The sequence below is a fragment of the Dama dama genome, chromosome 9, assembly GCF_033118175.1.
Source record: "Dama dama isolate Ldn47 chromosome 9, ASM3311817v1, whole genome shotgun sequence".
Classification (NCBI taxonomy): Eukaryota; Metazoa; Chordata; class Mammalia; order Artiodactyla; family Cervidae; genus Dama; species Dama dama.
The window spans coordinates 14622567-14634625 of record NC_083689.1 but is presented as its reverse complement, the minus strand read 5'-3'; the positions used below and the strand labels follow the sequence as shown (position 1 = coordinate 14634625).

General features: G+C 43.3%; 1 protein-coding gene across 1 annotated transcript in view; it reads right to left on the bottom strand.

Annotated features, from left to right (window-relative positions):
* LOC133061636 (adhesion G protein-coupled receptor E2-like) overlaps positions 1-12059 on the bottom strand; it is a 65915-nt gene that overhangs the window by 27015 nt on the left and 26841 nt on the right. Inside the window, exons 15-16 of the mRNA XM_061149607.1 lie at positions 10425-10622; positions 9915-10150 (exon numbers count right to left, since the gene is read on the bottom strand). Coding sequence (XP_061005590.1) covers positions 9915-10150; positions 10425-10622 — 434 coding nt within the window. The remainder of the gene's footprint in view (positions 1-9914; positions 10151-10424; positions 10623-12059) is intronic.

Below are 12059 nucleotides of genomic sequence, written 5' to 3'. Positions count from 1 at the left end.
GAAAGAGGCAAGACATGCCCAGATGCTGGCTGCCCTCCAGGGAAGCCCTATGGCACACCCTGAGTGCTTGAAGGACAAGGCAAGAGGCAAATGCCTAATCTGTAGACAGACGGGGCATTGGGCCAATGATCATCCAAACAGTGACAAATCTCCTAAAATGGCTTGCTACAAATGCCATCAACTGGGACATTGGGCCTGCCCTGGGGACCCAAGAGCCTCAAGGTCAAGAGTCAAGCCTTCCCTCAGGATGTTTCAACAGGACTGAAGTGGCATGCTCCAGCCAGCTCACCTGTCACAGATAACCATCACTGGGCTGGAGCCAAGGGCGCAACTGGATGTGGCAGGTAGGTCCAAGACTTTCTTGGTTGACACAGGGGCTACCTACTCTGTCTTGATCTCCTACTCCAGAGCCTTCTCCTCCTAAACCTGTACCAATCTGGGTGCTACAGGAAAAGCAGCTACTAAAAGATTCACCCAAGCACTTCTTTGTTGCTGGGTTGGACGAATATTTTCCCCTCAGAATCTGGTGGTCCCTGAGTGTCCTACTCCCTTATTGGGAAGAGATATACTCACTAAACTGGGGACCACCCTTGTGATGGGAAGCTTTTCAGCCCCTAGGGCCCTAGAGCTTCTGTTTGCTACTGAAGAACCCATTACACCTTCTCCAGCAGAGAGGGACCAAAATCTATGGGAGGACAAAATTAACCCCTAGGTGTGGGACCAGGGAATTCCAGGACGAGCCCACCAAGCTGAACCGGTTGTCATTGTCCTCTGAGAGCCCACTCGGTTTCCTAACCAGAAAAAATATCCCTTCAAAAGAGAGGCTCGGGAGAGACTGCAGCCTTTAATAAATAAATTCCTTGCTTGTGGGTTATTGGTCCCCACCAGTTCACCATGTAACACCCCAGTCCTCTCAGTAAAGAAAAAGGATGGAGCCTGGTGAATGGTTCAAGATCTTTGGATCATAAATGAAGCCATCCCACAGTACCCAATCCCTATGTAATCTTGGGAGAAATCCCACCCAGTGCCAAGTGGTTTACAGTCTTGGATCTCAAAGATGCATTTATTTTTTTTTTTTTTGCATACCACTTGCTAAAGAATCCCAATATCTTTTTGCCTTTGAGTGGGAGGCCCCAGGAGTAAAACACCAACAGATGACTTGGACAGTATTACCTCAGGGGTTCAGAGATAGCCCCCACTTGCTTGGACAGGCCCTTAGCTGGGATCTCCTAGATCTGAACCTGGGACCTAATGGGAAAATATTACAATATGTAGATGACCTACTAATCTGCTCTCCAGATGAGGAAAATGCCTAAAACCATGCAATTCAGGTTCTAAACTTTTTGGCAGAAAGGGGATATAAAGTCTCCCATGCTAAGGCACAAATAAATGGTCGAGACAAATGTCACTTACCTGGGAGTTCAGATTACACATGGGTGCAGGAGGCTGTCCTCTGATCGGGTACAAGGAATCCTCCAGTTGCGCTCCCCCATGACTTGAAAACAATTGTGAGTTTTCCCGGGGCCAACTGGGTATTGTAGAATCTGGATACCCAACTATGGTCTAATTGCCCAGCCCTTATATGAAAGCTTAAAGGGACGGGATGATTCAATCCCACTGATGTGGGGAACTCCTCAAAAGAAGGCAGAGGCTACACTAAAACAGGCCTTAACTCAGGCACCTGCCTTGAGGTTGCCAGACCCAGAAAAACATTCCAACTTCATGTCCATGAAAGAGAGGGAATAGCCTTGGGAGTGTTAACTCAAAGGTTAGGATCTGAGCCCCAGCCTGTAGCTTACTTATCCAAGAGACTCGATCCAACTGCCCAAGGCTAGCCCCCCTGCCTTCGAAATCTTGCAGCTATTGCAATCATGATAGAAGATGCTTTAAAACTCTCCTTTGGGGCCAAACTATTTTTACCAGCCACCGAGTAAAACAACTCCTAAATGGGAAAGGCCACTTATGGATGTCTGATCAAAGAATCCTCAGATATCAAGTAATACTGATGGAAAATCCAGGCCTCACTATATCCCTTTGTTAGGTTCTTAACCCAGCCACCCTCCTGCCTACCCCTGAGGGCTCTCTCCCTTTTCACTCTTATCTAGAAACCTTGGACCACTGGACAAATCCCCGAGAGGGAGTGTCGGAAGATCCTCTGACCAATCCTGAGGAAATCTGGTACACTGATGGAAGCAGCTTTGTCTTAGATGGAAAAAGAAGAGTCGGCAGCCAAGGTACCAGGACATGACTCCTGAATTCAGTACTCACGAGTCAAGCCATGGAAGAAAACAGAAGAGGACACTGAATACACCTATGAGCCCCTGGGAGATCTCAGATACATATTCAGAACTACAAATGAGTGCTATTCTAATGAACACCCCCAAATTCTGGTTTCTGGGGACAAGATTTCTCAGGATATCTCTAAAGAGCCAACACAGCTTGGTAGAGATTGTACTCCAAAATAGGCAGGAGATAAATCTTCTGATCCCTGAACGAGGAGGGACTTGAGCCATCCTGGTGATGGGAATTTAGAATTGGCTAATGCCCCTACCTCTTCTTCTTTTTTTTTTTTTCCCTACCTCTTCTTAATACATGAACCGAGAACTTCCAGATATTCAAGCTGGTTTTAGAAAAGGCAGAGGAACCAGAGATCAAATTGCCAATATCCGCTGGATCATCAAAAAAGCAAGAGAGTTCTAGAAAAACATCTACTTCTGCTTTATTGATTACGCCAAAGCCTTCGATTGTGTGGGTCACAATGAACTGTGGAAAATTCTGAAGGAGATGGGAATACCAGACCACCTGACCTGCCTCTTGAGAAACCTGTATGCAGGTCAGGAAGCAACAGTTAGAACTGGACATGGAACAACAGACTGTTTCCAAATAGGAAAACGAGTACATCAAGGCTGTATATTGTCACCCTGCTTATTTAACTTATATGCAGAGTACATCATGAGAAATTCTGGGCTGGAAGAAACACAAGCTGGAATCAAGATTGCCGGGAGAAATATCAATAACCTCAGATATGCAGATGACACCACCCTTATGGCAGAAACTGAAGAGGAACTAAAAAGCCTCTTGATTAAAGTGAAAGAGGAGAGTGAGAAAGTTGGCCTAAAGCTTAACATTCAGAAAACTAATATCATGGCATCTGGTCCCATCACCTCACGGGAAATAGATGGGGAGACAGTGGAAACAGTGTCAGACTTTATTTTTTTGGGCTCTAAAAGCACTGCAGATGGTGACTGCAACCATGAAATTAAAAGACACTTACTCCTTGGAAGGAAAATTATGACCAACTTAGATAGCATATTAAAAAACAGAGACATTACTTTGCCAACAAAGGTCCATCTGGTCAAGGGTATGGTTTTTCTAGTGGTCATGTGTGGATGTGAGTGTTGGGCTGTGAAGAAAGCTGAGCACCAAAAAATTGATGCTTTTGAACTGTGGTGTTGGAGAAGACTCTTGAGAGTCCCTTGGACTGCAAGGAGAGCCAACCAGTGAGTCCTAAAGGAAATCAACCCTGAGTATTCATTGGAAGGGATTGATTCTGAAGCTGAAACTCCAATACTTTGGCCACCTCATGTGAAGAGTTGACTCATTGGAAAAGACTCTGATGCTGGGAGGGATTGGGGGTGGGAGGAGAAGGGGACGGCAGAGGATGAGATGGCTGGATGGCATCACCGACTCAATGGACATGAGTTTGTGTAAACTCCGGGAGTTGGTGATGGACAGGGAGGCCTGGCATGCTGCGATTCATGGGGTTGCAAGGAGTCAGACACGACTGAGCGACTGAACTGAACTGAACGGAATGCCCCTACTAGTCCTTGTGACACTATACTGATGCTGCTTATGATTGTTCCATGCATTATCAATTGTCTAACCTGTTTTGTCTCTGCTCAGGTCAATAAGCTACAACATGTGGTGCCAGTTCAACAAAGATATAAAACTACAGCCGACCATCAGAAATATCACTCACCCTTAGATGGACACCACTGAGGATTCTGAGGCCTGAGACTAGCGAGAGGGGGATACCCAATACCCCTCGCCATCCCAGTTCGGTAGGAAGTAGCCAGAAATACCTCGATGCCCCTATTCCCAAAGAATTGGGCCTCTCATCTCTTGAAGGGGGAATGTTAGGTAGTTAGAATAAGGAAAATGTCCAAAATGGTAGTGGCTAAAGGACAAGGAAGGGAAGAGCCCATGAAAATAGAACAAAGGAAGGTCTGAGGAATGGAGTGAGGACCTCAGGAAGAACAAACAGCACTCCTGGCTAAGCCCAATTTGCATAGGGCAGGCCCAGGGGAAGGAAAAAATGTATAAAAGGAGGGGTCAAAGCACTTTCTGTCTCCCCCCCCCCTTCCTCTTCCCCCTGCGTGCGTGCACTCTTTCTCGCTCTCGCTCTCTCTCTTCCCCGCGTCCTCTCACGCTCTCGCTCTCACTCTCTCTCTCCCCGCCCCACCGCGTGCGTGCGCTTTCTCTTTCTCTCTCTCCCTGTCCCGTGTGTGTGCACTCTTTCTCTTGCCTTACGCTCTCTCTTTCTATTCCCCCGCGTGCATGCACTCTTTCACTCTCTCTCTCTTTCTCTCCCCAGCGTGCTGGAGCACTCCTCCACTATCTTCTCTTAGCCTCTTTGGGTTGGCGTGCCCTCACGCTTGGAGGAGGGATTCTCCTCCTATCTTCTAAATAAAATAGAGCTGTAACTGATTTGTCTAAGAGCTATAACATGGTCTGTCCAAGACCCAACAGCTGTGACGTACCGAGGGCTTTAATGTCCATCACTCCAAATCTTTGTTGTGATGAGACAAAACCGAAGAGCATACACTCACCTAGCATGGTGATGTATAGGTTTCCATGTTGCACTCTGCATACATTCCACCCTCACCTCCTTCCCCCCAATACCATCCATAAGTCTGTTCTCTATATCTGTGTCTCTGCTGCTGTTTAGTCACTCAGTCATGCCTGTTTGTGCTCCCCTGGACTGTAGCCCACCAGGCTCCTCTGTCCATGGGATTTAGAAATCAAGCATACTGGAGGGGGTTGCAGTTTCCTTCTCCAGGGGATCTTTCTGACTCAGGGATAGAACCCATGTCTCCTTCATTAGTAGGCGGACTCTGGGAAGCCATTGCTGCCCTGAAAATAGGTTCATCAGTACCATCTTTCTAGATTCCATGTATATGTGTTAATATATGATTTTTGTTTTCTCATTCTGACTTCAGTCTGTATACTAAGTTCTAGGTTCTTCCACCTCACTAGCACTGACTCAAATACATTCCTTATCAAGACTGAGTAATATTCCACTGTGTGTATGTAACAAAGGTTCTTTATCCATTCATCTGTTGATGGACATCTAGAGTGCTTCCATGTTCTAGCTATTGTAAATAATGCTGCAATGAACATTGGGATACATGTATTTTTTTTCAATTTTGGCTCCCTGGGAACTCTTTAGTCTCCAAATTTGGTGGCTTTTTGATTTGGGTGACATCTCATCTTAGTAAGGGACATAACAAAAGTCCACCTTTAGGACATTACCAAAACAATACAAATTACTGTCACATCTCCAGTTTCCCAAAGATATGATCTCAGGTGGAGCCAACTAGTTGGGAATTTAGAAGGAAGTATTGGAGAAGATCAGGGACATGGGGAATTTTGAAAAGCTCTGAAATAATCTCAGAAATCCATGGATTCACAAGGATATGCCCATTCTCAGTGAAGACCTGAGAAAGAAGACAACAGTTTCTCATCTGGCTGACCTTGAGGCTTGTGCAGTCAGGTACTGAAAGCCCAGATTGTTAATGAATCTTCCTGAAGTCTGAAGGTGTGACTTTTCACTCAGATGCCTTTGTGGAAGTGTGCAAAACATATAGGCAAGGCATTTAAGGAAATCTTATGATCAAACACTGGGTGGCCACTAGATTATACTGAACCAGATATGAGCTCATAGGCACCTAGAACTAAAAATATAAACAAGAACCTAAACTAGAACTAAAAGGCCACACACTGCAGGGAATTATCAATACATAGAATTAGTCTAGGAATGGCATTAAACTATCAAACAAACAGCAGCAAACTAAAACAGGAAACCTTGGAAGGCAGAGGGATCTGATAACTGGAGTGTTACAAGGTATTATTAAAACAGCTAATTTTAAACAATAATTATAATATCCTTGGTGGCTCAGCTGGTAAAGAGTCTGCTTGCAATGTGGGGGACCTGGGTTCGATACCTGGGTTGGGGAGATCCCCTGGAGAAGTGAACCACTACCCACCCCAGTATTCTGGCCTGGAGAATTCTATGGGTTCTATAGTCCATGGGGTTGCAAAGAGATGGACACGACTGAGACTTTCACTACCTCTAAGCAACATACAAAGAAACAGGAAAGAATGCTACATACAGAGGGAAAAAAAAAGGAAGTGTCTCTGAGAGGCACAGATTAAGAGGATGTGGTACATATACACAGTGGAAAACTATTCTGCCACAAATATAATGAAACTGCCATTTGCAGCAACATGGCTGCAACTAGCAATTATCACACTAGAGAAGTCAGTCAGACAGAGAAAGATAAATACCATATGATATCACTTATCTATGGAATCTAAAATATGACACAAATACACTTATCTATGAAACAGATACAGACTCGTGGACGTAGTGGCCAGACTTGTGGTTGCCAAGGGGGAGGGGGTTGGGGGAGGGATGCAGTGGGAGGTCCAGGTTAGCAGATGTAAGTGATTACATGTGGAATGGATAAACAAAAAGGCCCTGTTGCGTAGCACAGAGAACTCTATTCAATATCCTGTGATAAAGCAGGTTGCTGATAAGCACATGAAAAGATGCTCAACATCACTCATTATTAGAGAAATGCAAATCAATAGTACAATGAGGTATCAGCTCACACTGGTCAGAGTAGCCATCATCAAAAATCTACAAACAATAAATGCTGGAGAGGGTGTAGGGAAAAGGGAACCTTCTTGCACTGTTGGTGGGAATGTAAATTGATAGAGACACTATGGAGAATAGTATGGAGATTCCTTAAAAATCTAGGAAATAAAACAAACATATGACCCAGCAATCTCACTACTGTGCAATTACCCTGAGAAAACCATAATTTAAAAAGACACATGTAGCCCAGTGTTCACTGCAGTGCTATTTACAATAGCCAGGACATGGAAGCAACCTAGATATCCACTGACAGATGAATAGATAAAGAAATTGGGATATATTGTACAATGGAATCTTACTCAGCTATAAAAAAGAATGAATTTGAATTAGTTGTAGTGAGGTGGATGAACCTAGAGGCTGTTACCCAGAGTGAAGTAAGTCAAAAAGAGAAAACCAATATCATATAGTAATGCGGTTATATGGAATCTAGAAATATAGTACTGATGGAATTATTTGCAGGGAAGGAATGGAGATGCAGAAGTGGAGAATGGAATTGTGGATACAGTGAGGGAAGAATAAGGTGGGATACTGAGAAAATAGCGTTGACATATATACACCACCATGTGTACAACAAATAGCTGATAAGAAGTTGTTGTAATAACACAGGGAGCCCAGCCTGGTGCTCTGTGATGGCCTGGAGGGGTGGGATGGGGGAAGGGAGGGAGACTCAAGGAGGGGTGGTGGCATATATGTATGTAATTATGGCTGATTCACACAGTTGTATGGCATAACCAACACAACACTGTAAGGCAATTATCCTCCAATTTAAAAAATGCATAATTGAAAAGAATATTAGAAAGAATATATATGCATTTGTTCATATATAACTGAATCAGTCTGTTGTACAGAAGAAATTAACACAACATCATAAATCAACTATATTTAAGTTTAACAATAAACCAAAGAAATGATGAAATACTTGATATAGGCCAGTAATTAATATAATGCCCTTTGGGAGGATGTGACTTTTTATTCTGAGAAGAGTGAAAATCATTTTCACTTAAGATGGATGACTGCATCCCATAAGGTAGATACAAAAATATATTGCTGTTGATTATGGATATATGGATATCTTCTTCAAATATGTGTAGAAATATGTACATAGTTCTAAGGAGCACAAGGAGTGGATTCTGGAAGTTACTGACTTTTTACCTGTTGACTGCAGTAACATCCTGCTTTGTTCTGCTTTGTAGTATCATCTTGACCCTATAGACTTTTCTTCTTTGAAAGTTGGCTTCATGTCACGACTTTATGATAATCCAATGCCATTTTTTCTGAAAAGGCATTACTTGGTATTTTCAATGCCAATATTAATAAAATAAAACGTTTCAAAAAAAGGTAAAGTATTTGAATATGTGTTTCTCTAAAGAAAATAGGCAAATGGTCAATAAGCAGGTGAAAAGATGCTCAACATCAATAGTCATTGGAGAAATTGCAAATTGAAACCACAGTGAAATTTGACTCCATTCTCATTAGGATAGCTAAATTTTTAAACCTAGGATATAACTATTGATAATAACATGGAGAAACTGAAACCCTCATATATTGCCAGTTGGGATGTAAAATGATCCAGAAGCTTTGGAAAACAAGTGGTGGTTTGTCAGAAGGCTAACCAGATCTTCCATTTGACCCCAGGATTCTACTTGTAGAGTAGATATACAACTAGGAAAAATGAAACTTGTACACATATGTCTGTAGTGATCTCATTCATAATAGCTTTACAAAAAGGTAAATAATCTAAATATCTATCAGCTGATGGATGGATAAACAAAATGTGGCATATCCATATAATGGAATATTATTTGCAAAATGATAGCAACAAAAACAACAACAAAAAGTGAGGTCGCGATACACACTATGGCATGAATAAACCTTGAAAACTTCAGGCTAAGTAAAAATATCCACGAAAGACCACATGCATAATTGCATTTATGTGAAATATCCAATAGAGACAGAAACTAGATAAGCATTTGTCAGGGGTTGGGGCAGAGGAGTGGGTAGAAGGAATGAGAAGTGAATTTTATTGTGTATGAGGTTTCTTTGGGGAGTTGAAAATGTTGTAATATTAGACTGTGATGATAGCTGCACTACTCTGTGACTATTCTAAAAACCACTGATTCATACACTTTTAAAGGGTGAATTTTGCAGTGAGTGAGTGAAAGTTGCTCACTCATGTCTGACTCTTTGTGACCCCCTGGACTATTCAATCCATGGAATTCTCCTGGCCAGAATACTGGAGTGGTAGCCTTTCCCTTCTCCAGGGTTTCTTCTCAACTCAGGGATCAAACCCAGGTCTCCCACATCTCAGGCAGATTCTTTACCAGCTGAGCCACAAGAGAAGCCCTACAGTATATGTAGTATATGTCAATAAAAATGCAAAAACATTGTCTAGTATTAAAAGCTGAAAATGAAAGTGTAAACTAAGAAGCTTGACTCTGAATATGAAATAAGCTTGGCTACCTACTAAACTGAATTAAATTGTGCACATTTCCGCATTTACTTAAACTATTTGTGCCTCAGTTTTCTTATCTGTAAATAGGGGTGAATTACAGTGTCTACCTCATAGTATTGGTATGAGGATTAATTGAATTACCACACATTAAAATGGTTAAAAAAATGCATTAGCACAAAGTAAACACCTTGTAAATGCTAAATTATGATACAGTCTATTATTTTAATTATTTATATCAGTTCTACTATTACAAATGAAAGATTGAAACATCCTATAGAGTTAGGATGAGTAAGCAGGTTATATTTTTCTAAATGATGCCCTAAGCACTTCCTTTGATTTCCTCTGTTTTATTTCATGAACAGACGCTGAAGGCATTCTCCTTAATTATTATCCTCCACCAAAGATGACCTAGGAATTATTACTTAGTGTCTGTATATTATGATCTGTCATAATCAAATACTACATTTGTTCTACAACACATGAATGTGCTGGAGAGATAAGAACAGTTGGAATTTAATTTACCTGGTGGGGGTCCCATAAAGATGAGGCCTGGATGCTGCAGAAATGGCTACAATCACAGCCGGGACTCCGTAGCCCACAGGGAACATGGCCTTCTTCATGAACCTGTTGACACTGGAGTAGTTGACCACTGTCAGGTTGCGTGCAGAGAGGAAGAGGTGCAGGCCCACCAGCAGCATCCAGGTGAAGGAGGCCAGGTAGAGATAGTGTAAGACACCTGCGATGATGGCGCACAGCACCTGGGGGAGGAGGAAGGTGTCACCAGGAGGGACTGTCTGGGTGGAGCACGGCCCCAGCACTTCTATAACTTGCCACTAGAGAGAATTTTGATGTATATGAAGGGGCTGTCAACAGAATGTTTGTCTTCTAGTTGTGGCAGTCAATGTGAAACTGGTTACTTACCAACTTAACCTTACCTGGAATCCAAGTCCTTTTATTAAAGTGTCCAAAGCAGTGTGGCTACATGAACTCAGAATCCCCTGGGGCAGGAGTATTTTGGAAACATATACGAACCTTGTTCTCAGTTCTGTCGATGGCTGAGAGGAAGAGCAGGTGGGCCAGGAAGAGGCAGAGCGAGAGCTGCAGGTGGAGCGAAGTGCTGGTGTTCTGGATGGCTTTGCACAGCAGGAAGGTGAGGGCCGCCAGGAGGAGGCACAGCAGAGAGAGGCTGAGTCCCACGTAGGTGATCACAGTCAGTGCGGGATCCTCCTCCTGGGACCCAGCAGAGAGGAGGCCACAGTCATGCTTTCCTGCTCTGAGTAATGACCCTTCCACCATTTTTATTTTTAGACATAGAAAAATCAGGAAGAGAAGACCCAGATAGAGTTTGTATATTTGTGGATAGCTTTCTCCAGGTTCTGAATGTTAGAATTTTATGGGATCTGAATGGTTAATTCAGTCCCTGGAAGGACAGAGGGACAGGAGACTCTTTAGTCAAGAACAAGCTCTGGAACTCACGAGGGTTTATTTTCCTGTAAGCTTCTGAGCATGACTCAGCCTCCCAGTTACCACAATAGGTACACAGAGGCATGAAACTTCATGCTGAGTATCACCCTCCATCCCCACCATGTGGTGGTGTGTGACAGAGTCTGTACCTGAGGCTCTCTGTCCAGGTATTAACCACCTGCCTTGGACGCCATTCACCCACCCCTGAAATATCCATTCTTGGAAGGGAACTAATGATTCTAGATTAGAACTGAACCCCCGATGGAGGAAATCTACTGTATTTTGGCAATGATGGTAGAATCAAATTCATATTTTCTGCAGCCCCTCATCACCCTGTTGTAAAACCCCTGGGGTACACAGAATTTTAATTTGGCAACCACACCCTCATCCCCATCTTCTGCCAGATGTTCAGTCAAAAGCCAACCCAGGTGGTGCTGTGAAGAGAGTGTTGCAGGTGAAATTCAAGTCCTCCATCAGCTGACTTAGAGAGTTTATCCTGGTTGGACCTGTTGTAACCAGAAGAGCCCTCAGAAGAGGTAGGCTCTTCTTGGAGAAAACGATTCAGAGTTTGAGAGAGTTCTGTCATGAGGGAGTTTCTCCTGCTGATCTCCAGACAGATTCACTGGTGCACTGTGAGAGGTCCCAGAGGAGAATTAGGACCAGAAAGAAGGCTGAGTGCCGAAGAATTGATGCTTTTGAATTGTGGTGCTGTAGAAGACCTCTGAGAGTCCCTTGGACAGCAAAGAAATCAAACCAGTCAGTCCTAAAGGAAATCAACCCTGAATATTCTTTGGAAGGACTGATGCTGAAGCTCCAATACTTTGGCCCCTGATGCACAGAGTCCACTCATTGGGGAAGACCCTGTTGCAGGGAAAGAATGAAGGTGAAAGAAGAAAGGGACAGCAGAGAATGAGACGGTTGGGTGGCATCACTGCCTCAGTGGATATGAATCTGAGCAAAATCTGGGAGATAGTGAAGGACAGGGGAGCCTGTTGTGCTATAGTATATGGATGGCAAGGCATGGGAACATGACTTAGCAACTGAACAACAGCAACAGATGAGAGGGAATGCAGGCAACCATGGGAACTGAGCCTGGTTCTCTGCTGCTAGAGATAAAGAAAACACTACCTGAGTCCTACTAACACCAAGAACTGAAATCTGCCAGAAATCAGGGAGTTAGGGGACAACCCCAATTTTCTGAGG